General features: G+C 50.9%; 4 protein-coding genes across 10 annotated transcripts in view; 1 reads left to right on the plus strand and 3 right to left on the minus strand.

Moving 5' to 3' along the window:
• Positions 1-371: 371 nt before the first annotated feature.
• On the minus strand, positions 372-3,825 carry LRRC73 (leucine rich repeat containing 73). Its single transcript, XM_019831588.3, has 6 exons — positions 2,965-3,825; positions 2,176-2,336; positions 1,712-1,834; positions 1,224-1,324; positions 854-1,076; positions 372-705 (listed from the first exon to the last, which is right to left on the minus strand). The coding sequence occupies exons 1-6, from the start codon at positions 3,234-3,236 to the stop codon at positions 635-637; spliced, it is 951 nt and encodes a 316-aa protein (XP_019687147.2). The 5' UTR covers positions 3,237-3,825; the 3' UTR covers positions 372-634.
• Positions 3,826-4,784: 959 nt separating this feature from the next.
• YIPF3 (Yip1 domain family member 3) lies at positions 4,785-9,828 on the minus strand. Of its 5 annotated transcripts, none has more exons than XM_006931747.5 (10): positions 9,599-9,828; positions 8,788-8,985; positions 8,485-8,591; positions 7,115-7,160; positions 6,883-6,975; positions 6,603-6,734; positions 6,294-6,407; positions 5,972-6,095; positions 5,752-5,879; positions 4,785-5,279 (listed from the first exon to the last, which is right to left on the minus strand). In XM_006931747.5, exons 1-10 carry the CDS (start codon positions 9,677-9,679, stop codon positions 5,217-5,219), a joined length of 1,086 nt encoding a protein of 361 aa, XP_006931809.1. In that variant the 5' UTR covers positions 9,680-9,828; the 3' UTR covers positions 4,785-5,216. The 5 variants fall into 5 exon arrangements, with proteins under 5 accessions (XP_006931809.1, XP_006931810.1, XP_019686189.1 ...); XM_006931748.5 differs by having other exon boundaries at positions 4,785-5,283; XM_019830630.3 differs by lacking the exon at positions 5,972-6,095.
• Positions 9,829-9,879: 51 nt separating this feature from the next.
• POLR1C (RNA polymerase I and III subunit C) lies at positions 9,880-13,872 on the plus strand. Its single transcript, XM_003986171.6, has 9 exons — positions 9,880-10,039; positions 10,154-10,225; positions 11,687-11,794; positions 12,031-12,163; positions 12,452-12,571; positions 12,662-12,814; positions 12,989-13,138; positions 13,252-13,368; positions 13,517-13,872. Exons 1-9 carry the CDS (start codon positions 9,971-9,973, stop codon positions 13,633-13,635), a joined length of 1,041 nt encoding a protein of 346 aa, XP_003986220.1. The 5' UTR covers positions 9,880-9,970; the 3' UTR covers positions 13,636-13,872.
• Positions 13,873-14,915: 1,043 nt separating this feature from the next.
• Positions 14,916-26,593, minus strand: part of XPO5 (exportin 5) — a 48,866-nt gene continuing 37,188 nt past the window's right edge. For 2 of the 3 annotated variants that reach the window (XM_019830631.3, XM_006931756.5), the window contains 12 exons: positions 25,430-25,530; positions 23,560-23,656; positions 21,697-21,833; positions 20,951-21,048; positions 20,349-20,395; positions 19,801-19,898; positions 19,192-19,254; positions 17,968-18,050; positions 17,399-17,506; positions 17,127-17,264; positions 16,781-16,945; positions 14,916-16,617 (listed from right to left, as the gene is read on the minus strand). In XM_019830631.3, the coding sequence (XP_019686190.1) occupies positions 16,480-16,617; positions 16,781-16,945; positions 17,127-17,264; positions 17,399-17,506; positions 17,968-18,050; positions 19,192-19,254; positions 19,801-19,898; positions 20,349-20,395; positions 20,951-21,048; positions 21,697-21,833; positions 23,560-23,656; positions 25,430-25,530 (1,273 nt within the window). In that variant the 3' untranslated portion in view covers positions 14,916-16,479. Of the gene's footprint in view, positions 16,618-16,780; positions 16,946-17,126; positions 17,265-17,398; positions 17,507-17,967; positions 18,051-19,191; positions 19,255-19,800; positions 19,899-20,348; positions 20,396-20,950; positions 21,049-21,696; positions 21,834-23,559; positions 23,657-25,429; positions 25,531-26,593 lie in introns of those variants that run through there. The other variant, XR_002157091.3, reaches the window with a different exon arrangement.

Here is a 26,593-nt window from a genome sequence, read left to right on the forward strand (position 1 = left end):
AGTCTCCCCTGCCCTTCTCTGCTTGGGATGTCCGTGGCCACAGAGCGTCACGCAGTGAGAGAAGGTGCACCTCAAGTGACCTTGGCAGGGCCCCTGAGTCTCCCCTTGAGGTAGGTAGGGTCCAGCCCACCTGTGGAGGCGGGCTCTTTACCTCAGTTACGATTCTTACGGGGGGCCTGTGTAAGGTGTCGCCCCAGGACCCCAGGTCCTAGAAGTCCGAGACCTGAGCCTGACCGGTTAGATATTTGGGGCCAGTGGATGCTGCCTGGCTGGAACTTGGGCTGTGGGGTGGCACTGCCCCCTAGTGTCTAATAGTTCCAGTTCCTCCCCTACTGCCAGCCCCCCAGGGACCACAGCCACACACCAGGTTGTAGAGTTAATAAAATCTCTTCCGAGCCAGCGGGTTGCAGCCAGAGCTGCCAACAAGTCCAGAGGCGTTGCCTTGGGTTCAAGTGCCCCCGAGGCTGTTGCTCAGTCAGCTTCCAGAGCTTCCCACCACTGCCGGGAGCTACCAGAGCCCCAGCCACCCCCCCCTTCCCTCCCTCCCAGGCCCCAGGGCCTGACCCTGATATTTGGGACAAGGTGCTGGGGACATAGACAAAATGTAATGATGTGCAGAAGCCCAAGTGGAGAGTCACATCTCGGTCTCAGCCAACAGACTGTCACCGAGTCCTGAAGTCATGAGCACCATCTGAGAGCTGGGATCTGTGGAAGGGCAGAGGGGTGTTCAGACCGCCATTCATTCCACCAGGGACACAAATCTGGTGAGAGACAGCCTAGGTTTCCCACACCCACTCTCCCTGGTCCCGGGCCTCTTCCAGATCTGGCTCTGATCAACCCTTGGGGCTCTTACCACTGGGGCACATCCAGGAGCTGCTGCTCCTCTGGTGGGCAGCAGGCTCCCGCCCTCTCTCTCGTTCCTGGGTGTCGCCAGCCCCTCCCGCCACCTCCTCCTCCTCCTCTCCCTCTGAGAGGAGGTCACAGATCTGTTGCTGCAGCTCTGGGCTAATGCTGTTCTCAGCCAACACCAGGCTCCGCAAAGCTGTGGGGTAATTTTCTACCATGTCCAGCAGGGTCTGAGGTGGGGGAAGAATGCGGAAGAGGAGGAACACAGTTAAGGCGACTTCACACTCCAGCCTGCCACCCCTTCAGTATGTCCACAGACACGTGAGCTCCCCTGCACCCCCACCTCTAGCCCATACCCAGACATGAGAACTTCTCACCTGAGCTGACTGGTTGGTGAGCCCTGTGCCCTCCAAGTCTAGGACTTCTAAGGTGCGGCTGGAGGCCACAGCTACAGCCAGCATCCCTGCCACATGGTCACCTGGGGAGGCAGCACACATGCACAGTCACCTGCAGTTGTGAGCGGGCCTGCTAACCCTTCCTCCCCACAGCCTCCCCAGTGTCCTAACAACCCTAGATCCCACCCCCACGCCAGCAAATGCTGACAGTTGGTAGGTGGCCAATAGGGGGGCACTGTGGCCAGTGAACCGATGAAGCAAGCCAGGCCCAGGGGTGGTGATGGATACTTTGATGCACCTGTTGGTCATTTGGTCCTCCACATAAGTGGCTTCTCTGCTATCTTCCAGATCCCCCTTCCTCCCCCCCCCCCACCGTGGTGGGGTTACCATGACAACCAAAGGGTCCTGAACTGGAGCTCTTGGATGGGGATGGGGTGGTGAGACTCGCAGGGGGCTTCCTTGAGCCTCACCCAGGGGGTTGTAGTCCAGATTGAGGACGCGGACCTGGGAGCTGTGGGCCACAGCAATCGCGAGGCGGCTCCAGCCCTTAGGGGTGATGCCAGGGTTGGCACTCAGCGTTAGCTCCTTCAAGCCTGGGCAGAATCGAAGGGAGAAACCAGGATGGAGTCTGTTCCTCTTCAAGCCCCTCCCTTGCCCTGGATCTCTGGGGTTTCCCTGGTGGCAGAGAGCCACCCTCCCCCACCACAGAGCTCCAGGGCCATTAGAGACACATGCCTTCCTTGTCCACTGCAGCCTGGATGCCTGAGTCTCTGTTCTGCTGAGGCCCCAATCCATCTCCTTCCTGAGAGGATTTAAAACACATTCTCACCCACATTCAGAGCCCTCAGCTTTGGACCACACCCCCTGCTCTCTGCACCTGGTTTTTTCATCAAGGCCATACCAGCCCATGCCCTCAGCAGGGCCTCTCTCTCACCTGACTTGGCTCCATCTGGGGGGAGGAGGCCACAGATGAGGTTGATGGCTTCATCACCCAGCATGCAGTCCCCCAGGTCCAGAGCCACAAGGGCAGGGTGGAGGGCCAGGGCTGGGTTCAGCAAGGCCAGCCCTGCATCTGTCAGGGGACTCCCATGTAGGCTGAGGGGGTGAGACCAGAGAGCAAAGGTCACTGCAGTCATCAGCCCTATCTGTAAGGGAAGGATCCCCTTCCCTTATGTGAGCCCTAAAGGTGAGAAGGATACCTGTCATAGCACTTGGGAGAGGCCCTGGGGAGGAAGAAAGAAAATTCTAGATTCTAAAGGAATACAGGTAGAAGGGGAATTTGGCTTCTTTTCTAGGTTAGGGATTGAGATCCAGGACAGAGCACAGAGGAGTGTGGTGGGTTGGTGGGTTGGGATTCTTCAGTGGGCAAATGTAGGGGCAGGGGTCTAATCCCCAGGAGAGTTCCTTCTTGAGACCTGAGGAGCTGCTCCCAAGAAGTCAAGGCCGGTGATTAGGTGGGGAGGTACACGTGCCCTGCCAGAAAGGGGTGGGTATCCCATCGCATTTGGGGTGGGGCTGCGGGTGCAAAGCCCGGAGGTAAGGGATGTGCTAGGAGGGGGTCGTGGAGGCATGGGCAGCGGGATGGGGAGGTGGTGTACAGGGGTGAGAAGACAGGCTGGTGCAGAGACAGCTACAGGAAGGTGTGTGGAGGAACAGGCGGTGGCAGGGGGCGTGTGAAGAGGGATGCAGTGCCCGGGACCCCCTTGCGAGGGAGCGCACTCACAAGAGGGACTGGATGGAGCGGTTGGTCCGCAGCGCCTCTGCCAGCTGCTTGATGCGGCTGGGACTGGACACGACGCCTAGGTTAAGGTTGAGCTGCGCCAGGGACGTGGCCCCGGCCAGGGCCCGGCAGATGCGGCCGAAGTCGCGGTCGCAGAGGCGGCAGCCGCGCAGTGAGAGCAGGCGCACGGCGTTGTCGCGCAGGCCGCGGCAGATGTCCCGCACCTCGGCGCCTGACAGCGGTTCCCCCGAAATCTGGATGGAGCTGGGCAGCATCGTACCCACGGCTGGGCCTCCGGGGCCGGGGCGCGGGCCGCGGCCGAGGTTGGCGGGGCCGAGGGCGGCGTCGCGGCTGGGGTCGGGGCCTGGGCTTGGGTCGCGGACGGAGCGGGGGCAGAGGCGGTGGCAGAGGTGCGGGCGGCTGCGGCGGCTGCGGCGGGGGCGGGGGCGGCGGCTGCGGCTGCGGCGGCGGCGAAGGCGAAGAGCTTCGGGGCCCGCGGAGGTTGCGGAGGCTCTGAGGTCGCCGGCTGGGCTGAGACCGCGCGGCGCTGGGGTCGGGGCGGACCGTGCCGTCCGTGTCTGGGAGAAGGGCCGGAGCGCGCGGTCCGGGGCCAGGAGGGCGCTGCTTCGCGCTTGTCCTCGTTCCTCGCGGTCGCTGCGGCGGCTTAGGGGCCTCGGTTCAGGTCATGCGGGACCCGCTTCGGCTCGGAGGCCGCATCTGCTCTCTCCCTTCCTGCAGCCCGGCTCCCCTACCGCCCCGCTGGGAGAGCCCGAAGCGGGCGGGCGGGCAGCGGGCAGCCGGCGGCGGGCGGCAGCACCGGCTGGGGCTGCGGCTCCTGCGCCTGAGCGGGCGGTGGGTTCCCATGGCAACGGTCGCGTCACCGCCGCTCGCCCCGCCCCCTGCCCGGCCTAGGCCACGCGGCCCCGGGTTTGCGCACACCGGGAGCTCTGGAGCGGTGGGGCCGCTCTTCCCCTGGGCGTGGGCCCGAACACCGCTCGGAAAGTAGGTAGTAGAGTTGAGGCCTGGGAGGAGCAGGGGGTGTGGCAGGGAGAAGGCAGTCACGTCACGTGGAGGTGGCATTTGGGACTGTTACCAGCTGCTTCTGCCCATTCCGCCGTCGTTCCTTCTCCCTAAGGGACAGACCCTCGGTGTCTTCGCCTGCATCTTGTGCACGCCCTCCCATCCAGTTTGGAGGCCCCCACGACCCCGTAATCCGGGCCTCGCCCGCCCTCCTTGACGAGCGGCGCCGCGCACGCTGAGGAGGGGCGGGGCGGCAGGTGAGCACTTCCCCTCGCCCCTCGCCAAGATGGCTGCCCCGCAGCGGAGGCCTCGGGGGGCCACGGGCAGAGGTGGTCGTAGCTGCCAGGCACACGGGCACCCTGAAGGGTCCCTGGGCCAGGTGAGCCTCAAGTAGGTGCAGGGTGCTGGTGCCACCCCTTCCCCAGATGCTGACGTCAGTGACCGAGCCTCTCAGTACCTGTGACATTGGGGTAGCCCAATTAAAGGGCGTGCTAGATTCGGCGACCCAGAGTGCTGACAACTGTTAAGTGGGCTGGAACTTTCAGGAAGAGTACACTGCAGAGGGTGCACAGTGCTGTTCTGTTCGCACTCTGTCCACATAAGGGCATGTCACCTGAGTTACCTGAGGCCCCATGTTACCTGATCCACACCATCACCAAGTGGACAAAGTGCCCCCAACGTGGGGCCACATAGGGCAAATGAAGGGCACATCTTTCTTGCCTTTTACTAGGAGGGAAAGATGCTGACCCAGATTAACTCGGGTAAAGATTAAAAAAAAAAAAAAAAAAAGAACATAAGCATAGTGAAGGGAGGTTGACAATTCTATTTCATTAACCACCTGATTTAACTCGTTAAGTAGAGCCGATTAAATGGATGGTGGGGTGGATGGTGCTATGCTTGGGGTGCTGGTTGTTTTTAGGAACGAATAGCACTCCTGAAAAGGACGGAAGAAACCGATGGCTTTGTTCCTCTGGCCCCAGTAAAACCAGCACAAAGCCAAGTTTGGCTTCAAATGTGAGCTCCCACAGGAAAATTATCCCTAGGCAATGGGCCAGGTACATAAGAACCTTGTAATTACATGGGGTTGAATTGAAGTTTTTGACCAATTGTCACTGCTCCATTGGTGTCCCGAGTGAGGCTGAGCCCACTCAAGCTGGGTGCACTCCTCCATCAGACTTAATGGTTCCTGTGTCTGAGGCCTCCCTGCTGCTCCATGGGTCAGGTGTCCCCTGCCCTCAGGGGCAGGTTCCAGGTTCAGTCACTGCTTTCAATGTAGTCTGGGCTGTCCCACCATCATCCTGCCTGGATGAGGGTATAAAAGAGAGAACACGTGCCATTACCACCAGTGACAGAAAAACAGCAAAGCGTATAGGAAGTAGGGTGGCAGGGAGGACCACTGGAATGGCAGCTGCAGTTCCAAACTTCAATCAATATTTTAATTACCAAGTCTATATTTAGCAAGACACCGTGGGAGAGTTAAAGAGGAAGGAAGGAGTAGGTGGAGAGAGGGCCTCAGAGGAGCTGACCCACTTTCTGCACTGGCTGCAGAGCCCTGCAGTCCTGGCCAGGGGTTCCTGGCCTTGTGCCCTTCAGAAGCCCCAAGAGGCATCAGGGAGTTGCTTAAGTGGCTACAGCTCTGAGGCAGCTGCAGACCCCATCAAAAAGACACATGTCATCAATACTGTTCTTTAATCTTCCTCTGCTCCGAAGATGGGGGGAGAGGGGGCCGGCCAAGGGTTTCAGGTGGGGTCAGTGTGACTGCAGGGTCACCATAACAGCCTTGGCTGTGGCATTGAGCACGGTGGCAGGAAGCCTAGCAGCAGGGAGCGCGGCAGGGATGTCTCTGGGGACCCTCTGCATAGGCGGGATGTTGGGGCCCTCCAGCGTGTCCAGGATCCCTGAAAGGAGGAGAGTGGAAGGTGAGAGTTGGCTCGACCCTGCCCGAGGAAGCTGTTCCCTTCCCCCACATTCAGGCCCTCCTGTCACTTACCCTCTACCACCTTGTGGTAGGCAAAATGCAGATAGAGCAGGAAAAGCATGTGTAGGGCGGCCAGGGTGCCACAGAGGAGCAGCCGCTGTGTGGGGCCCACAGTCCGTGACACCAACACTGCCACCTAGGGCCACAGGAATACAGCTCAGAGGGCCTAGCTCCAAAGTGAGCAGTGTGGAGAAGACACTCCTACCCAGAGCGGAACCACTTTTGGGCTCTTAGCCATTGGGAGCCCTTTGTGGGGTTCAGCCCAAGGTTTGGGCAGTTTTCCCTAACTCCCTGGGAGGTTAGCCCACCCTTGGCAACCTCTTGCCCAGCTTACCATGCGTAGAGTAGACAGTCCACCCACCAGCAACCAGAAGAGGTAGAAGAGGGCATGGAGGTGGATGTTATAGGTGATGAACAGGACAATGCAGTGCCCAAAGAGGCCATAGCCCTAGGAAAGAAAATGGTGGGGAGGAAAATCACTCAGGCTGGGCTGGCCTCTGAGCTCTCATGGAGACTGAGAAATAAATGATCCACTGGCCAGCTCATCCCATTCCAGGCCCTGGGGCCCTAGGACAGATGCAGAGCAAGGCCTGGCTGCTCTTTTTAAGACCACCCTTGCCCACCACCATGCTGGACTCCTTACCAGCAATGCCAGCATCTGGAGCATGGTGATCTGGGCGTTGCACAGGTAGGCGAGGAAGTAAATGAAAGACGAGACACCCAGCCAGTAGCCGAAGCAGGTGCCAATGGCTGTACCCATCAGGGTGCCCTCCCGCTGTGGGGTGAAGGCTCTGCTTAGTCCTGGGAGGCCTCTGGACTCAGCCTCACCTAGGGCTTTCCTCAGGGGCTGCTTCTACCTCACTCCATCGTGGGCAGCTTTCAACTTAGTTCAGCCACCCCCCAAAGTCCTTTGTCCTGCTTACAATAATGGTGTCAGATGTCTTCATCCCATGGAGGAGGATGGCAACCAGCGTGAAGACCAGCATGAGAGGTCCATAGAGTTCACCTGCGATTTTCTGTCAATATACCAACTCATTCAGGCTGGAGGGTACAATGGCTCTTCTGTTTATGTCTTCCTTGGCTTTGCCTGGTGGCCCCACCCTCTGCCCTCGTGCCTCCCCCAGCTCTTCCAGACATGCTACCTTGGGTATTCACCTGGGGGAAGTTGACCATCTTGATAGGGATCATGGACTCCAGGAGCCTGGGAGAAGAGGGGAGAGGAGAGATGAGTAGCCCTAGGCTATGAAGTTCTGGAGGGCCTGAATCTTATTACATCTCTAACTCCAGAAAACATGCTAGATAGCAAAGGGAAAAGAGGGTAGTAAAGACAGACAAGGAACGAGAAAATAACTTCCTTGTCCCTAAAAATGCTCCCAGGAAGGACATCCTTCGGATACTGTGCTAACATGCAGAAGCAGTATGGAGAACTCAGAAAGCCCACCTGGGCCTTGTGAGAGGGCTTGGCGATTTACCTATTTGACCTGCTCCCCTTTAAAGACAGGCAAACCTCAGCAGAGAATGCCAAGAATTCAGGGCTGTGATGATGAAGCCCTGGGAGAGGTTTAGAGGGAAAGGTTTACTGGAGGGAACCAGTGTGTCTCCTGCATCTTCCTGCTTACCAATTTCTCCAGGCACCACTGAACATCGTCTCAGAAAGTACATGTGAACTGGTATGAAAACTCCACACAGAAGGAATAAAAGTACAAGTCACTTCTGCCCACTTCTTAGGTGGCCAACTTTTAATAATACCTTGGATTGTGGCTTCATTTTACTTCCTTTGGAAAACCTATCCTGTCCCTCCCTCTACCTACTCTGGGTCAGGTGTCCCTTCTGTGTGTTCCATCAGAGCAAATAAATGCTCTATTGTAACTGCACTCGAAGGCAAGGCTCCCAGCTATCTTCACCCTCTGTCTTCAATGAGACCTAAGTATTACAGGGCCCAGCACAGAGCAAATGCTTAACAAATGGCTGCTAAGTGGTACTGGGTATTTGATAAATATTGCTTAAAGGATGAACAAAAGATCCAAACCAAAATTAGATCCACTTCTTGAAAACTCATTCAAAACTACGTGCTGATATTGTGGTTCAGAGACTGTTCTGGTGGTGGGAATAAAAAAAATAAATAAAATAAAACTGAGCTCGTTTCTGAGGTCTCTGGGGAGACTGACCCGGAATCAGCATCGCCCAAGTGTCACCTGTTAGAGGAAAGCACAGAGTTCTGTAGGAACACCAGGAGAGGACAAACTGGGAATGGGGCTGAGGAATGGGGGACAGAGGTGACATCTGAGCTAGGTGTTGAGAGAAGAAGAGTAGTTTGCTACACAAGGAAGAGGAGGAAGGCAATGTGTTATCGCCATGTCCCGTTCTGTGACTGGTAAGACATACAGTGTAGCTGAGGTACAGGTGCAATGATGAGGGCTGGTGGGGCCATGAAGAGGGGAGCCTAAGGGCTCGGTATCTGGTTGTGGTTTGGATGAAGGATTAGGTGTTAGGAGGGCAGCTTCTATCAGGAGAAGGATCCTCACCTGCTTCGCACCTGGGCAGGCTCCACATCAAAGTAGGGTCTCAGGATGTCGATGTTGGCGTACAAGCTGAAGGCCCTGGAGGCTTGTCTCTTCCCTGCCTGCCACATCTGAAGTAAGGAAGACAGAAGTGGGGTGGGTTGGGATTGTGAGACTCTGGACTATAGTCCCCGTTGCTTATTTTCCATTGGATTTCTACATGGTTCTATGGGGTCAGACAACGTGCGGTGAGCTTCAACACAACTTCAGAACTTGCGGCCTGCCTAGGCATACTTTTCCACCTGCTAGGGATCCAGTCTTGCTTACCTGATCAGCCACCTGCCGGCTCAGCTGTCCCTTGAAGCCCTTCATGCCCAGGAACTCCCCATCCTCCTCTTCCGCAGCAGCTGCATCGGCATCTACTTCTTCCTCGCGCAGGCGCTGATGCAACTCACCCATGTCCTCGAAGCTGGAGCCTGAGGTATCATCCATGTTCTCCATGTCAATCACAGCTGAGCCTCCACCCTGTGAAGACAATGGCTTCTGGAGTGCAAGATCTTTCTGCTCCACCTGTATGTCCTCCTATTGTCGCAGGGTTTGGGACTTTGTTAGTCCACTGCTGGGGATATGGCTTGGAATCGCCATAGATCAGGCCGCTCTCTTTCCCTCATTTGCTCTCAGAATGCTTGGTTGTCTGGTTCTCTTTTCTAGCCTGGGAAACCCATTCCCTGTCTTGCATATATGTCTTTCTTCTACCTTCCCAGTTAAATTCTCAGAGGGCTGCAAAAGTACCCATTTCCTTTGTCTTTTCCAACCCCCAAACCAGGCTGTGCACACAGCATGGTTTTAGCCAGTGCCAGGGAATACCGCCCGCTCCCTCGCCATGCCTGACCCCGATCGGCCAACACAAACTTGTCTGGAAAGCCAGAGCAGGGGGGGCGCAGAGAGCTGAGGCCCTCTGGCTGGACCTTTCAGGTCGGCACTAGTCCCACAGACTTTCGTGTATACCAAGATCCAAAGGAGGGAACAAGTGTTGCAAATGGAACAGATTTCCAAGTTCCGAGGGAGAGTCTCCACGACACCTCAGGGCGACTGCCAGCCCCGGGGCTGGTAGCAGCCGGAGCCTTGGGGCGATTACCTGGATGTTTTCTTCGAACCCTCCCCATTCCGGACCAGCCCCGCTTCGGGCGCCGCCGGCCGGCGCCGCTGTAGTTGCCATGTCCCTCGAGGGCTCCCGTCACTGAAGCCCGCGCTAGTCCAGCGCGCGGAGGAGTGGGAGAGACGCGGGCCTGAAGGAGGGAGATGTCCAGGGGCGAGAAAGAGAGGTGAGTTCAACCGGAACGCAAAAAGGAGAAACCCGGATGTTTGGCCAAAACTTCCGGAAGCTGGGGACGTGGACGGAGTCTGGGCAGAGTCTCGCGATACTTAGATCCCGGGTGCGTTGCCACGGAGACGGAGGTAGGGGACGCACGCGCCAGTTTGCTGCCCTAGTCACGTGGAGGGGCTGAAGATGGCGGCTGCTCAGGCGGTGGAAGAAATGCGGACCCGCGTGGTTCTAGGGGAGTTCGGGGTTCGCAATGTAAGCCTATGGCCTTGAACTCGGGAAGGAAAATGACAATGGGACAGGGATGGGGTGGGGTTGGGCGGGCTTGCCCTACCTGCCCTTTCGCAGACTCCCGTCTTTTTGCTCTAGGTTCATACCACTGACTTTCCTGGTAACTATTCGGGTTATGATGATGCCTGGGACCAAGACTGCTTCGAGAAGGTACGTGGATTTGGAGAGGGTGTTAGGAACCGACCGTGTATCTGGGCAGCCTGTGCCTCAGAAGCAGCCCTTGTGGTATGCTCCGTTCCTAAAACGTTTGAGCAATGTGCTAAGGCGCTTCGTGTACACGGTTTCTGCCCTGTTCGAGGAGCAAGATGTTTAGTCTTGTGGGAGAAGAGCGTACGTAAGTGATTCCAGTGTAATGCGGTAAAGGCGGTTGATAGAGATAAGGACAACCGGGAATGGGGTGATCCCACAAAGGCACTTAATCTAGAAGGGGAATGGGGTTGGGGGCAGCGGTATGGAAGATTTACTTCCTGAAGAAGATGACATCTGGATTGAGCCCTGATGAGTAGAATCTGAGAACAGGGAAGGGTGAGGAGGGACTAAGACTAGAAGTGAAATTATAAAGGCTTTGTGAACTGTGTTCCAGGAACGTCCAAGCAGTTTATTATTGCTAGAATGTAAAATGGGGAGCATGAGTGGTAGGCAAGATTGAAGTGCATCTTAGACCCTGTAAGTAATAGGGAGTTTTTGAAGAGCTCCGAAGTGGACATGATCCGCAGCCTAAATGATTGGGACAGAACGAGTTGAAGATCCAATAGGGCAGTCAGATTTGTGACAGAATTGTATAGAGGAACTGAGGTTGAAAACATGAACTAAGATTGTAATCAGGAAAATAGAGCAAAAGGGATATAGAAGGTAAGTTTGATAATTGCTTTGGCGTGGGCTTTGAGGAGGAAATGTAAAAGGACCTAATTTGAGGAGCTGCTTTGATGGCTGGTGGTGTCATTTACTGATGAGAGAGAGATCTAGGGGAAGGGAATGATGCTGCATTTAAGTTTCCTGTATATGGAGAAGTTTAGCAGGCTAGTACTAGGTGTGTTTGAAATGAGATCAGAAGTGAGATATAATTTGGGGTTTTTTAGTATATGTGGTTGTTAAAACCATGAGTGTGATTGAGGTCATCTTGGAGAGAGACAGAAAAACCTGGGAAATAGTGACATTGGTGAAGTGGGTAGAAGAAAGTGAATTTAGAAGGATTCATCAGAGAAGGAGGAAGAGAACCAGAAGATGGTACTCAGAAGTCAAGGCAGAGTTCGAAAATGAAGGGATTCTGTCAATGCTGAATGCAGCAGAGAAGTCTAGTAGGATAAGGATTGAGTAATGTCAACTCCGTTAAGCAGAATGGAAGCCTATTCTCTAGTAGAATAGTTTCTGAGGATAGTTGGGCTGGAAGCCACATTACAGAGAATTTTACATAAGTAGAGGATGAAAACAGGGAAACTTTTCAAGAGCCTAATAAGGGATTGGGGGAGAAAGGAACATTTATCAGGGACACCTGGTCAAAGGGAGGTTCTTGGGTGAGTGTGAATGTTAATACACTGGGAGGAATGTCCAGGGGGGAAGGTGTTGACTCCAGGGAGCAGGCTTCATTTAGTGCTTTTTCTGTCCCCGCAGAATTTCCGTGTGGATGTAGTGCACTTGGATGAAAACTCATTGGAGTTTGACATGGTGGGAATTGATGCAGCCATTGCCAATGCTTTTCGGCGCATTTTATTAGCTGAGGTATTTATTTTGGTGACAAAGGTGGAGTTGCGTGGGAAACTGTGCCATCACCATACTTGTAGAATTGTCTCAAGGTGCCCCTTTCCTTTAGTTTTCTTGCAGTTTTGCTGAGCATTCCTCATAAACTTTTTACTAAGCAATTCTTCTTTTAGGAAGAGGTCCCCCTGTCAGGAAGTGGGAGTAAATGGGGAATCTGTAGGGTCTTTGTTGGAGAACGATTCTGTTTTCTTGGGCAGGTGCCAACCATGGCTGTGGAAAAGGTTCTGGTGTACAACAACACGTCCATTGTCCAGGATGAGATCCTTGCTCATCGCTTGGGGCTCATTCCCATTCATGCCGATCCCCGTCTTTTTGAATATCGGAACCAAGGTGAGAGAGAAAATGAAATTTTGGGAAAATGGGAGCAGCTCTCTTCTGAAGTAGATTCTGGAGTCATACTGCCTGTGTTCAAATCCTGGATTGATTACTGTCTGACCTCGAGCAAGTTACTGATCTTTTGGTGTGTATCTGTTCTTATCTGTGTGAACACTTGCCCTTGCCTACTGTAACTTGTCCGGAAGACTAAATGATAAATTTAGGTTAATGCACTCAGCATAGTGCCTAGCACCCAAATGTTCAGTAGTTCTTTAACAGCTTCTACTTTCTCCCTTTGTGCAGGAGATGAAGAAGGTACAGAGATAGATACTCTACAGTTTCGGCTTCAGGTCAGGTGCACTCGGAACCCCCATGCTGCTAAAGATTCCTCTGACCCCAATGAACTCTATGTGAACCATAAAGGTAAGTAGCGGTAGGGCGAGCAAGAGGCCCACTTCTTGGTAGGTGCTGGTTTTAAGGAGTGAGGCTTTTCTGATGTGCTTCTTTCCCCAGTGTACACCAGGCACATGACATGGGTGCCCCTGGGGAATCAGGCTGACCTCTTCCCAGAGGGCACGATCAGACCAGTGCATGATGATATTCTCATCGCTCAGCTACGGCCTGGCCAGGAGATTGACTTACTCATGCACTGTGTCAAGGGCATTGGTAAGAACTTTGTTGGCTGTCCTGGGCAGAGTGGTTTGATTACAGTGGAGTGAGGTGTGACTGAAGGGCTCAGCTGAGATGTCCTAACAAGGAGCAAGCTGGTGGGCCTCTGCCGTTAGGGGTTTGTAGAATGTGAAGGTTTCCCCCCAGGCTGTTTTACTCTCTTCCCTCCAGGCAAGGATCATGCCAAGTTTTCACCTGTGGCAACAGCCAGTTACAGGCTTCTGCCAGACATCACCCTGCTTGAGCCTGTGGAAGGGGATGCAGCGGAGGAGCTGAGGCGGTGCTTCTCGCCTGGTGTTATTGAGGTGCAGGAAGTCCAAGGTATGACATTTGGGATACCCGTTCAGGTCAGGACCTAAAGTATATTTCCTGTGAAGGTAGCATAAATGAAAGCTCTGGGCTCGTGTATTTAGAACACGGTTTGTTTTCACTAGGTAAAAAGGTGGCCAGAGTTGCCAATCCCCGCCTAGATACCTTCAGCAGAGAAGTGTTCCGGAACGAGAAGCTAAAGAAGGTTGTACGACTTGCTCGAGTTCGGGACCACTATATCTGTGAGTGTCAGGTTGGGGGCGTAGGGTGAAGTGGGGCAGGTCTTTGGTGCTGCCGCTTCTTTGTAGAGTCCAGATGTAGAATCTGCGTAGCTTAATACAGGAGCTTTTGCGAGCCCTGCCTGAGCTGAAGTGTCTCTTTGGTTTCCAGTTTCTGTCGAGTCAACAGGGGTGTTGCCACCAGAGGTGCTAGTGAGTGAAGCCATCAAGGTACTGATGGGGAAGTGCCAACGGTTCTTGGATGAACTAGATGCAGTTCAGATGGACTGAGGTTTGCATGGGACTTACCGGCATGGCTGTGCTTGGATACTCAAGTATCCTAGCTGAAGATTTTGGGTCCTGACTTGCTGGTCACAGGACTGCTAGAGTCCAGTGTTTTCTGGGACAATCCCAGCCTTATTTTGAGTCAATACATTTTGTTAAATGTGCCACAAAATGTGACTTCCTGCCTTTGTAAGGCCTTAATGTAAATAAACTCACATCCAAATAAAAAATCTTTTTGCCAGAGACTACTTCCGGAGTTTTAGCCCCAATATATGGGGCCTCACCTTAGAAGAGGTTTGGCATTATTTGGCACTTAGGAACACAGGGTTCGGGTGTTACTGCAGGTCAGGGCCAAGTCCTCTGAAGCCTCATCAGAGATACCAGGGGTGTCTGGGAGGCTCAGTTGAATGTCTGATTCTTGGTTTTGGTTCAGGTCCTCATGCCAGGGTTGTGGGATCAGGCCCCGCGTTTAGCTCTGTGCTGAGGGTGGAGCCAGCTTAAGATTCTCTCCCCTCCTCTGCCCTTCTCACCTGCTCACACGCTCAGGTAAAACAAAACAAAAAAACCTACCAAATTGAGGTGGTCTTTGGGGGCTCAGGCAGACCACAGAAAATTGTCTGCGCCACTTAATCCGTTTCCTAGATTACTACAAGTTTCTGAGGAAAAGGGGTGGTCCGTACCCATCAAGTCACATGGCTATCAGGTGTCACACAAGGAGGGATGGGTACCTAGCTGCCTCAGTTGGTAGAGCATGCCACTCTCCTTCTCAGGATTGTAAGTTCATGCCCCATGTTGGGTGTAGAGGCTACTTAAAATCTTTTAGGGGTGCCTGGGTGGTTCAGTTGGTTAAGCATCTGACTTCCACTCAGGTCGTGATCTCACAGTTTGTGAGTTCAAGCCCCGCATCAGGCTCTGTGATGACAGCTCAGAGCCTGGAGCTGCTTTGGATTCTGTGTCTCCCTCCCTCTCAGAAATAAATAATAGAACATTAAAAAAAAAAAAAAAATCTTTTAAAAAAAGTGACACAAGGAACAGCAGCACTTCCATTTGGACAGTCCTTCAGAGTCCAGTCTAGTGGCCACAGAAAACACTGGGAGAGCGGTATGGGCTGCTTGGTCTGGGTCTGTCAGGAATAGATGTCTTTTTCTGGCTGGCATGCTGTTTGAGAAAGCTTGACAGCAGGCTCATGGTCACAGTTCTTCCTGTCCAGTCCCTTTAGCAGGATGCTCCAGAACAATGACCCTAGAGTATGTCACTGGTTTGAAAAAGGCAGATGGGGACCTTTCTGTATGAAACTGAGATTTTTACTGACATGCAGATGTGCTTTAGAGTTAATGTTTCTACAAAAAGGTTCTATAAACAATAGAAAACTTCTAGCATGAAGTCACAGGATGTTAAAAATACTACAGCACAATAAATACAACTGTGCCCTCCACAGCCCCAACCATAGAGAGGAGTAGGCAGCCATCAAGTTTGGAGGGAAACATGCTTTGAGATGGCCTTCATAGTCAACAGGAAGCAGCCCAAAGCACCACCCGGAAAGAGGGCATGGGGCAAACCTGTGCCATAGAAACAGCTACATAGAACTTCCAAGTCCCATTTTCCCAGGTTGGCCTCTTTCCGACCCTGCCCAGGGACCACCAGCTCACAGGTGGAGCTTGAGCCCAGGCTGTTCTGCACAGTCCTTACCAAAACTGTCATCAGTGGACTGGATTGAGGACAGGTCTCTGTACAGAATGCAGACATCTCTATATGGTTTCTGTATAAATGAAGCCTGTATATGGCCAGTAGTGACCTCAAGGCTAGGGTCTTGCATTCACATCCCCTCTGCTTACAGGGCCATCTAGTGACCTTGAGAACAGAGTGGAGCCTCACAATACAGGTTGTGACAGGAAGGCATATTTTTTCTTCTGGAAATGGTCCATGAGAGAAGTGACCAGGGACCCAAAAGACCAGGAGATTTTTGAAGGCACCTGGACTCAACTAGTCCTAGGAGAGAAGACCAGTGGCTTTGCCAGCTGCTTGTCACAGACATAGCCTAGCTGGTGTGCATTATCCTCAGATGCCAATGGCATCACGTGACACTAGATAGGGTACTGTGGCTCTTATGCCTGAGTGGACCCTGGGGCTGGGGAACCCACACTGAGGGACTGTGTGTGGAATATGTATGAGCTCTATAAGGGGATGCCAGAAAGTACTCCAGAGAGTGGCCCAGCGCTGGTCCCTGATGGTACCACACTTGACACTGCCTAGCAGTAGTCTGTACCATGGATCCCATCAGGTGACCAGATTCTTGCTCAAAACAGAAAGGAAACTGGCCAGATTCAGTTCAGCACTCAGCACCTGACCCAGACATGCCCCTGAGGGATGGGGAAGGTTTTCCAACAGCCCAGCAGCAAAGGGACTCAGTGGGGCTTGCAGTGGCCCAGGCGAAACTCTGGCATAAGCAATGCGGGACCGAGCCCTTGTGCAAGCCCCGCTAGTCTCAGTGTTGGGTGTAGCACTCCTAGTGACCCCTCTACACAGGTGTATGGCTACATGGGGATGGGAGGGCTTGGGGAGTAGGGCCAGTCTGCTCTAGCTTTTCTTTCTTAGAAAAGGTGAAACTCCAAGTAGAATGATGGGAGATCTAGACAGAATGGTGTGAGCGCAAACTCCCTTTCTTGATACCTTAGGTATCATTACTTGTGCCTTGCACAGAGCCCACTCTCTCCAGCTCCAGACCTGGATTTCTCTCCAGGCTGACAATGGTGGAAAGTGAAGTGGCGGTGGAGAGGGGCCTAGAGATTAGCTATGAAGGGGAAGAAGAGATGACAATAAAGGCCAAGGAAGAATGCCCAAAAGTTTGATTCAGGGTTCAAAGATGGTGGCCAGGCCGCCCTCCTCGTTGTCCAGCACCTCCGTCTCCAGCATTGGCTTTGTTTTTTTGAAAAGTGAGGGAAGATTCTTAATGTGGACTTCTTTGCGGAACTGTTCTCCTAAGGGTTTCTGTGGAAAACAAAGGAGAAGAATTGATGCTGGGCCCCGAGTAGTGGGTTGTTTCAAAGATTATGACTACAGCTGGTGTCCGGTCTGCCTGTACACATGGTCTAAGAAGTCCACTAGGGTAGGTCAAGCTGGTTGGGAGCACCAGGGAAGGCGCATGACCTACCCCGATGCAGCCAGCAATGAGGCGTTTGAATTGGTCCTTCCGGCGCTTGTCCGCCACTTTCTGCAGAGAGGGGTTCAACAGCTTGCAGTCAAACTGGTCCAGAGAGTCCTTCTGTATGTCAGGGATCTGCTCCATCACAGCTCTTATCTCCAGGTACCTGGGACGCTGTGGAGTGGGGATATAAAACCACTCAATGGGGTAGGTTGGGCCTTGCCACCTTTCCTATGACCCCACCACACCCACTTCTTCGGGCAGCTGTCTACTTTTATGAAGGCCCAACTGCCTGGGAGCAGGCCCCTCAAGATGAAGCTGCAGCCAGCCCTGCCTCTGTGCTTTCTGCACTCACCAGTGCCTCGTATATCTGGAAGGCCAGGTGGACCAGGGAAGCCATGCAGCCGTCGTGCTGCCCGTGCGTCTGTAAGCCCTTCAGCACGCTGGTGAAAAGCCATGTAACAGCATCTGCGAGCAGTGTCCCCGACAGCACCTGGGGACACAGCTGTGCTCAGGGCCAAAGGATTACTCTCTGAAAGCCCCAGCAACCCGATTCTTCCAACTGATTCAGTCAATCCTCATGACCCCAGCCTTTCATAAGGAGTGAGAAGGGGTGAATAACCATACTTGTTTGAGCAGAGGCCAGCAGAGCTGTGTGGTCGTCCTCTGACAGGACAGAGTATCCTTCCAAGCAAGGGAATTGAAGGCTGTAATTAATAGCGCCGTACAAACATCCTAGCAGAAAAGGATGAAGGATTACAATGAGAAAATTTACACATTAATTTTCTGAGTATTCCTATACATGAGGAGCTGGGATTTTAACAGGTGAGGAGGAACATGACAAAAATTAGCAACTGAGGACAAACTTACTTCCTCTCTACGTGTATCAAGCAGTCAAAAAGAAGAAAAAAACCACCAATATAGAAGTGAAAACCAATGTGCAAGGAGACCAAGCTCAGGCCTGGGGGAGGCTGAACACCACAGTGTGCCCGTGTATTTTTCTGAAAGCCTCTGCCCATGCTAGCATGGGAGACACCTTGACCTTTTCTACTGCTTTCTGGAGGCTTTAGGAACCAGGAAGTTAATAAAGCAACATTAGCCCCCCGAAATTCTTTGATGGCATCACAGATTGAGAAAAGTGGAAACTGGTGCCATACCAGGAAAGGAGAAAAACATCACCTGTCCCCTCCACACACCTCATGCTTCATTAGACATTTGCCCAGGTCTGTAAGCTCCGCCGTGGCTGAGGGGGCTACCTCTGTGGCCATCATCTCTTCATCTGTAAGCAGAGAGATATTAAGCTTCATCCTTTCAGAACAGAGAAGAGGATCCTGTTCTGATAGAAGTCCACCAAGTAAAGGAAACCTGAGTAACCTGGGCTGACTGGTAAGTAAGTAGTCCTGGACAGCCCCCCAACTTCATGGAAGGGTGTAGAAGCCCAGCTCATGGCAGGTCTAGAGACACATCTGGCTGCAGTCAGTTACACATCCAACTTCCACTCAGGTCATGATCTCACGGTTCGTGAGTTTGAGCCCTGTGTCAGGCTCTGTGCTGACAGCTCGGAGCCTGGAGCCTGCTTCAGATTCTGTGCCTCCCTCTCTCTCTGCCCCTCCCCCACTCACACTCTGTCTCTCTTAAAAAAATAAACAAAAACAAAAACAAAAGAGAAAATAGTGGGAAACTCTGGACAGTTACTTAAAAATGAGGACCCCACTGTAGCAGACACTTAGTTACTGGGGATGTAACAGGAATAGGAAAAAGTCCCTTCCCTGATAGTTTACATTCTAATGAGGAAGACAGGTGACAAATGAACAAGTGAAATAAAACAATGTCAGGCAGTGATAAGTGCTATGAGGAAAAATAAAGCAAAGGAAGAATAAGCGTGGCTGGGTTGTTTTTTATGTTTTATTTTTTGAGAGACAGAGAGAGGGAGAGCGGGAGAATGGGTGGGGGAGGGGCAGAAAGAGGGACAGAGGATCTGAAGCGGGTTCTGCGTGGACAGGCTGACAGCAGCGAGCCCAACATAGAGCTCGAACTCACAAATGACAAGATCATGACCTGAGCTGAAGTCGGATGCTCAACTGACTGAGCCACCCAGGCACCCCACTAGTTTTTATAGGTTGGTTATGGAACACCTCTCGGAGGTGAAACTGAGCAGAGTATCTGAATGAAGCAGGGGAACAGGCCACGTATACAGTTGGGAGGAAAATTATCCTAATAGAGGAAATAGCAAGTGCAAAAGCTCTGAGGTGGGAGTATCCCGGAGGAACACAGCAAAAGAGCCAACAGAGAGAAAAGCTAGATGTACATCTCACCCACCCCAAACTGCTAGTTCTACAGGAACTGACCTGGCTACAAAAGGGATGATATTTAGGAGTCTAAGGGCAGACCTCTGAGGGTCAAACAACAAGCTCACTTACCATCTCCATCTGTAGGGGGAGCAGTACCATGGTCAGCACCTTTCTTTGAAACACAGCATACCGCTAAAGCAAGAAAGTGGGGTTACTGGACTGAACAATAGCCACCTCAGGCCAATGAATTCCAAACGGTCTTCAGGCAGGTGAAGATGGGGGAAAGTGGGGACACTGTCCAGGCACAAAATCACTTTTACCAGGAGAAACAGAGGTGTCTGACCAGACTGCTCTGGTCCCTCTTTAAGTTCAGCTAACTAGAGAGAAATTATAGGATTCTCGGAGAGTAAGTGACCAAAAGAGGAAGCCTGTTTGGACCCCAAACAAATGAAATGACCAACAAAGAAAATTGGGCATCTTCATGTCTAAGAATTAAGAATTCTCCATATTCTGACAAAACTAGGAAGTTACTCCTACCATTAATCGAAATTCCTCTTGCTTTGCAATTCGTAGAATGTCCTTAAGTTGATTTGACTACCTGGTTTCTCTCTAGTTAATTATTTCTTAATTAATCTGTCAGTATTGCTGTAAACATGCCTTAAGGGAGTTGGGTGAGTGACCAGTTCTTCTTCTAGAAAAAGTCTTCTTTACTACCCCTAATTCCCACATGCCACTTACTGATTAGGTCCATGACTTCTCGGGTTAACATCCTCACCAGTTGTTCCTCTAACATCTCTTGAGACTCTGGGTTTTCATCTGCGGTCTCATCTTCTCCACTGCAGAAAAGCAGGGGGCCAAGTTCCATGGGAGTGCAAAAGGGAAGGTCAAGGAAAACAGTGACCTTAACCAGACCCTCTGTGCTCATTTCCTTCTCCTGGCTCCCTTTGGTCTACATTTCACACAAATGTTGGGAACGGACAGCAATGATCCACTGAGGAAGACATTATTATTTGACAATATCCAGTTGGCTAGAGGTCCTGGATCAAAATCCAAAGTGGATAAGGATGTCTCAGTATCCTCCTAAGGCAGCTGAAGATGCCCCCTATGAAGACTTGACCTGAGTATGCCTAATGGTCACAGACAAGCCATCTACCATCCAGGCTGAGGATGACCATAACCTAGTGCTTTCTAGCCTTGAATGGCAGAACTTCCCCTTCCCACTGTCTCTCATCTCCCACCCCAAAGCTGGCTGCCAGTACTTCCACAGGAGGAGAGATGTTCCTTACCACAGCAGGCTCCTCTGGTTGATGACGTGCCATTTTTGGGAAAGCCTCTGGGAAAACAAAAGGGAAATAAATGGCAGTAGTGGTGAGGAGGTTGGAACACACAATATCTAAGTCCACTTCATGATTAGAATTAGCCAAGGATGATTCTAGATCTCAATGACAGAGCCCTGGGAGACCCCATAAGGTAAACAAAGTGACGAGGACAGTGTACGAAACACTTCTTTGCTTCAAAAGGATCAACAATACTATAGAATTCCCAGGTCTCTCTGGACACATCTGTTCTCCACCCAGCTGGTCCTCCTGCTTAATTCCACCATCAGGGAAACAGACCCAGGGGAAGCACTCCCCTGACCACCTCTCCTCAGTTAATAGGAGGTCAGGAGCAGAAGTGGACTCTGCAGGTCTTCAAGGGCAACCAAACCAGTTTAGTTCTCGGGGGTACTCAATCCACTGCAGCAAGGAAAGTCTGCTGGAGTGGGACAGCTGTGTGGCCATCTGGACAGAGCCAGGAAATACTTTCAGGAACTCCTGACTTGCAAGACTCATGAGAGGCCAACCTGCCCAAGAGGCCTCTTTGCTATCCTTTCTGACCGATCTCTTACCATGTGGAGGTAGGTGAAAAGAGGTCCAAGGATTGGAGACACCAGGGCTTCATAGTGCTCTGGGGGACAGAAGAGCACCAGAGGCTTCACAAAGACCCATGCCGCGGCAGGTTAAGAAGTTTTAGAACATGAGCACATACCCCTCCCATTCCAAGGCATCCCCTCACCTGCCAGGCTGGAAACCTGCCAGGCAGCAGGCTATGCCCTCGGGCAGAGTCAACCCCCAAAGGACCTGCAAGATGCCATGGACATTCTGTCTTAACAGGCAAAACTCTTCAAGCTCTTTTCCAGAAATCCCAGGCTGCCCACTGTGGGCACTTATTTGCCTGGAAGGAAAAAAGAAGAGGGACACCTTCATAATAAACTCTCTTTTACCATTCTCCTTGTAACTTCTGGGAAGAGAGATACTCTCGAAAACAGAAAGAGTCCAAATGAGAATGAAGTATGAGGAGGCACCTGACAGGATACAGAAAAAAGATAAAAGCTTTTATCTTTCACATTTCCAAGAAGTGGGATGGTCAAGATCTACCCCTCAGGAGAACACTTTCAAGACCCCTGGACTGCCTTCCTATTTTTCCTGCCGTTTATATGAATCTTTTTTTCTGTTTAATGTGGTTATCACACGCATAGATAAAGGATTCCATCTATTCCACACTGCTCAGCTCTGCCTCCTCCGGTGTCTGACAGCTGTTCCTGTCTTCAATCTTCTGGCCCTCTGGGTTATCTAGGGACTTTGGAAAGGATATGAAGCATGGGTCTGAGTCGGTAGTCGGGAATATTGTTCAAGTTGACAAAGGCCGAGCTGAGGAGCTGAGTAGCAAGGTGCTCCACGGTGTAAAAGTCCTGCTGCATGGAAGGACCTGCCTTCCCTAGGATATGGAAACTGTAAGGGAAAAACCACAGCATTTACATCCCACATTTGTTATTATTAGCTCTGAATGCCCCAGGAATTTCTAGTCTACACTTCTCAGCTAGAAAAGAAACTGCATTTACCCCTTAAGAGAACTTAAGCTTAATCAGTAACACACCCCTCACCCACCTTTAAGCTTAGACACTTGATAGATGCTTATTTATTTTGAGAGCACAAGAGCATGTGTGAGTGGGGGAGGGGCAGGGGGAAGGACAGAGGGAGGGAGGGAGGGAGAGAGAGAGAAAGAGGAGGAGGAGGAGGAGGAGGAGGAGGAGGAGGAGGAGGAGGAGGAGAAAGAGAAAGAGAAAGAGAAAGAGAAAGAGAAAGAGAAAGAGAAAGAGAAAGAGAAAGAAAATCCCAAGCAGGCTCTGTGCTGTCAGTGTGGAGCCTGACATGGGGCTCGATCCCATGAACCATGAGATGATGACCTGAACTGAAACCAAGAGTTGGATGCTCAACTGACTGAGCCACCTAGGTGCCCCGATGTATCATCTTTTTAAAGACAGATGTTGGCACCCAAGAGCAACAATAGCAATCATTACTTCATAAGCAATATGGATTGTCAATGAAGATTCTCTTTTTGTTAGCTTGGCTGATTGGAGCGGAGGGTGACTAAGGACAATGCCTGGAGTGTGGTGTGCTACAGGAGGGCAAGTTACCTCCCCATCCTACAACCAGGTCCCAAAGACAAAGTCCGGCTAACTGCCTCCAGAGGCAGCCTGGGTGGCACAGTCAGTCAAGTGTCCGAGTCTTGATTTCAGCTCAGGTCATGATCTCACCGTTTTTGAGATCGAGCCCTGAGCTGGGCTCTGCACTTATAGTGTGGAACCTCCTTGGGGTTCTCTCCCTCTCTCTGTCCCTCCCCTGCTCATGCTCTCACAAAAAAAAGCAGCTATGAGTAGTGAGGGCTCTGAGAAAATGCATCACCACTCACTGTATCTTATACTGTGGTCTCATCATTTTATGCACTGGAAGCAGACAAGTTAGGCATGAAATCTCACTCAAGTCATGGCTAGGACTGAGGCACTATGACAATTATAAAAAAGCATACACGTGAAAGCCAGCCAGTTCATTTTGATGTGACACTACAATCATTGGTCTCCTGTCAAATTCTTGCTTCATCTTACCTGTACACTAGAATTCTACATCGAAAGTCCTATCCGTGACATTCCTTTACTATGCATGTCTAAAAAGAAAATATGGAGGGGCGCCTGGGTGGCTCGGTTGGTTAAGTGTCCAACTTCGGCTCAGGTAATGATCTCACTTGTTTGTGAATTTGGGCCCCACATCGGGCTCTGTGCTGACAGCTCGGAGCCTAGAGCCTGCTTTGGATTCTTGTCAACTTCTCTCTCTGCCCCTCCCCCCCTCACACTCTGTCTGTCTCTCTCTCTCTCTCTCAAAAATAAACATTAAAAATTTTAAAAAGAAATAAAAAGTGGGGCGCCTGGGTGGCGCAGTCAGTTAAGCGTCCGACTTCAGCCAGGTCACGATCTCGCGGTCCGTGAGTTCGAGCCCCGCATCAGGCTCTGCGCCGACAGCTCGGAGCCTGGAGCCTGCTTCAGATTCTGTGTCTCCCTCTCTCTCTGCCCCTCCCCCGTTCATGCTCTGTCTCTCTCTGTCCCAAAAAAATAAATAAAAACGTTGAAAAAAAAAAAAAGAAACAAAAAGAAAATATGGGGAGATAGCGTCAGTTCCTTACCAGTTTTCATAGAGGGTGCAGAAGAAACGCTGCATTCTTTCCAAGACCGTTTTGTAGACAGGAGAGTCATTCAGTTCCAAGAGGGGCTGAGGTAATCCTATGGAGAAAGATGGGTCAGGAACATGCTGTTCTGCTGCCAAGGGTCTTACCTGCCAACACCCTACAGCAGGCAGATATGGTTTGGAAGTGGGGGTGAGAAGTGCTGTAAATGCAAAACAGCTGGCCGAGTCTTCTACCAGCTGGAGGTGCTAAGAGCTTCCCTCAAAGTGACTGTTACAACACTGTTTTGGTGGGGAAAGGTGGAAACTATTTAAGTATGCAGGACTTCAGACTAGACCTGGGCACTCCAACTTTTGCTGGGGGGTTTCTCCAGATGGGACTTCTACCAAAACACACAATGACAGCTCAAAATGATCTCTCCAAAAGCACTAGGAATGCCCTCTTCCCTTTTTCAGTTGTGGAACCTCTTTTTCAAGCAACATTTTAAGCAAAAGCCCAAGATATATAGCAGATCAAAATGATGTGATCATGAAACTAATGAAACCCAAAATGAAAACTAATCATAGTATAATTTAAGAGTTCTATAAGATCCAAAAGATCTATACATCCTATCAGAGACAGTTTTATATTTCAAGTCTTGCTCATGGCTGGAAGCTGCTAGAGGGGAACTGTTTGTCCATTCTAGTATGTTTTGGGTCACCATCTATTTCTACAACAGGAATTCCTGGCTTAGTTTGAATGGCTGACTGGAGGCGAGGGTGATGGGTGGTAAAGCGACAGCTACTTTTTAAATTGATTGCAAGATATTTCTTGGAAGTTCTTCTTTTTTTCCCCCTGTAATGTGGACCTTAATGCAGTGGTGCTACAGGAAATAGTCCAGGACCGTGTAGGCCGAGACAGACACAAGTTCCGGAAAGGCAAACTAACACCCTTCCTTTCATGAATGTCACGGCTGGGGAATGCTCACTGCTTAATCACAACTAGGCCCAGGCAGAGGTTATGGCTGGGAATGAAGAGATACTGTGGGGACTGTGATGGTGAGCCAGCATGAAGCTTTAGAAATGGGCACACGGTTTATTTAGACAACACTGGATGTCTCTGGCTCTAACTTCTAACCACTGCCTTGCTCTCTATTCCAGCCACATGAGTCACCATTCTCTATTCCCTAGACATACCAAGTTCTTTCCTACATGCCTCGGGATCTTCTACCTGCCATTCTGCTTGCCCACAATGCTCAACATCTTCTCTTGCCCCCCAGCCTGATGAGATCTTTCCTACTCCTCCTTCAAGTCTCCACTAGGAGGTAGTCTTCTGACTCCTCTCCAACACTGGGTGAGGTCTCCCAATAAACACATGGCCACTTTCCTTCACAGCACATGTCACACAATTGCAGTTATTTGCTAACGGGAAGAATGAGTTAAAGCAACACTCGAATCAAGGTAACAAATGGGAAACATGGTTTAGGATCTATTCCTTTGAAATTTTTGGTAACACATATAATATTTTGCTAATTAAAGCAATTTGAACTTAACCATTTTAACACCTTTTTTCTTCACATATGAAACCAGGAAGGTATGCTAATATCCTTCATGGCAAAAAACCGTGGTTTATTTATAATCTAAAGGCTCTGACACATGCCACTACACAGGGTTAACACCGGGGAGAAACAGCCTCCAAAGACCTCTATATGCTAAGATAATGAAGTAAACACACTTGTTCCTAGAGACCCTGTAGGAACTCCATGACAAAAACAGTCAAGTAGTGCTAGGTGAGAAGGAGGTGATGACACACAGCACACTAAAGCTGCCTGAGGAGTCTGTGAGAGATAAGGCAAACTTCAAGACAAGAAAAAAAAAGTTAGATTTCTTACCCAAAATAGCAGATTTTTCCGCTTCAAGCATATCCAGAGCCTTTGTGAAAGGCTCTGCCATCTTGGCTAGCATTTCTGGTGCATATAAAGTATTGTGAGTTCTGCAAGAAACAAGGATACTATGTGAACTTTTCCTAGTCTGCTGCAGAAGGAAAGAATGGGTTTCACCTTGTAATTCAGGTGAAATACTTTACATAGACAGGATCTCCCTGTCAACACTGCTCCCTGCAGGGAAAAGAAAATAGGGTATAAACATTTAAATGTTTCCCTGGAAACAGGAATAGAGTATTTGGTTGTATAGTATTCAACACCTAGAAGCAATCAAGACGAGAAGCAAATCCTACAGACAGCTGGATGGCCTCACAGTCTAAAGCCAGAAAGGGAAATTCTTTTAATCCTGAGACAATTGCCTAAACACTCCCAATTTGCAGGCTGCAGGTGATATAGGATGAAATGTCAGAGGCACTGTGTTTTTATAGGCAGGAACACAGAGAAGGTAATAAAATGCCCCTACTTTTCAGATATTTGGGTCTCACTCTAAGAGCATGGACCCTAGAATGCTCTGACAGTTGTTTCTGCCTCCTCAAAGAAGAGTCACAGTTCCCAACATGAGACCAAAATGACTCACCGGAGCACTCACTGGCTGTGCATTGCTAGGGAGCAATGACCATAGGCCCCGAGCTACCTGCCATCCACAGATGTCAGCCCCTTGCCCATAACCAACGGCACCACTGAACCATCTATCTACAGCCAGAGAGCATATCTACTTATTTTTCTTCTATAAGTTAATTATAAAAACATTTCAAGCAGAGAGAAAATTACATAAGAGACACCATCAGGATTAAATATTTAAGCAGCACACCGACCAGATCATTTTAGACCATGCTTATTTAAGTTAAAAAAAATGCTCAGCACTGTTTTCTCTTCCAGTTTTAAGTAATCTCTGCACCCAACATGGGGCTCAAACTCATGACCCTGAGATCAAGAGTCGCATGCTCTTCTGAGCCAGCCAGGTACCCTCAACATTGTACATCTAACCATTTACACTCAGTACAATCATTTAAACTTTTAGAATACCAATTAATTCCAGTATGTCTCCCCTGAGAGCTAGTAAGTTTACTCCCTGAGAGCTAGTAAGTTTACTAGTATGTTTACTCCCCGAGA

The sequence above is a fragment of the Felis catus genome, chromosome B2 (genome assembly GCF_018350175.1).
Source record: "Felis catus isolate Fca126 chromosome B2, F.catus_Fca126_mat1.0, whole genome shotgun sequence".
NCBI classification, from domain to species: domain Eukaryota; kingdom Metazoa; phylum Chordata; class Mammalia; order Carnivora; family Felidae; genus Felis; species Felis catus.

Bases quoted from the DNA above. Each gene is read 5' to 3' on its own strand.
- LRRC73 (XM_019831588.3), bottom strand. From the start codon at position 3,236: ATGCTGCCCAGCTCCATCCAGATTTCGGGGGAACCGCTGTCAGGCGCC. The intron at 1,835-2,175 runs GTGAGAGAGAGG...GATTCTGCCCAG, and splicing joins CCCAGATGGAGCCAAGTCAG to GCTTGAAGGAGCTAACGCTG. The intron at 1,325-1,711 runs GTGAGGCTCAAG...CTGCCTCCCCAG, and splicing joins TCTGGACTACAACCCCCTGG to GTGACCATGTGGCAGGGATG.
- YIPF3 (XM_006931747.5), bottom strand. From the start codon at position 9,679: ATGGCAACTACAGCGGCGCCGGCCGGCGGCGCCCGAAGCGGGGCTGGT. The intron at 8,592-8,787 runs GTAAGCAAGACT...TCCTTACTTCAG, and splicing joins GCCGGCAGGTGGCTGATCAG to ATGTGGCAGGCAGGGAAGAG. The intron at 7,161-8,484 runs GTGAGGATCCTT...CTCTTCTCCCAG, and splicing joins CCTGCCCAGGTGCGAAGCAG to GCTCCTGGAGTCCATGATCC.
- POLR1C (XM_003986171.6), top strand. From the start codon at position 9,971: ATGGCGGCTGCTCAGGCGGTGGAAGAAATGCGGACCCGCGTGGTTCTA. The intron at 12,572-12,661 runs GTAAGTAGCGGT...TTCTTTCCCCAG, and splicing joins ACTCTATGTGAACCATAAAG to TGTACACCAGGCACATGACA. The intron at 13,369-13,516 runs GTGAGTGTCAGG...TTTGGTTTCCAG, and splicing joins AGTTCGGGACCACTATATCT to TTTCTGTCGAGTCAACAGGG.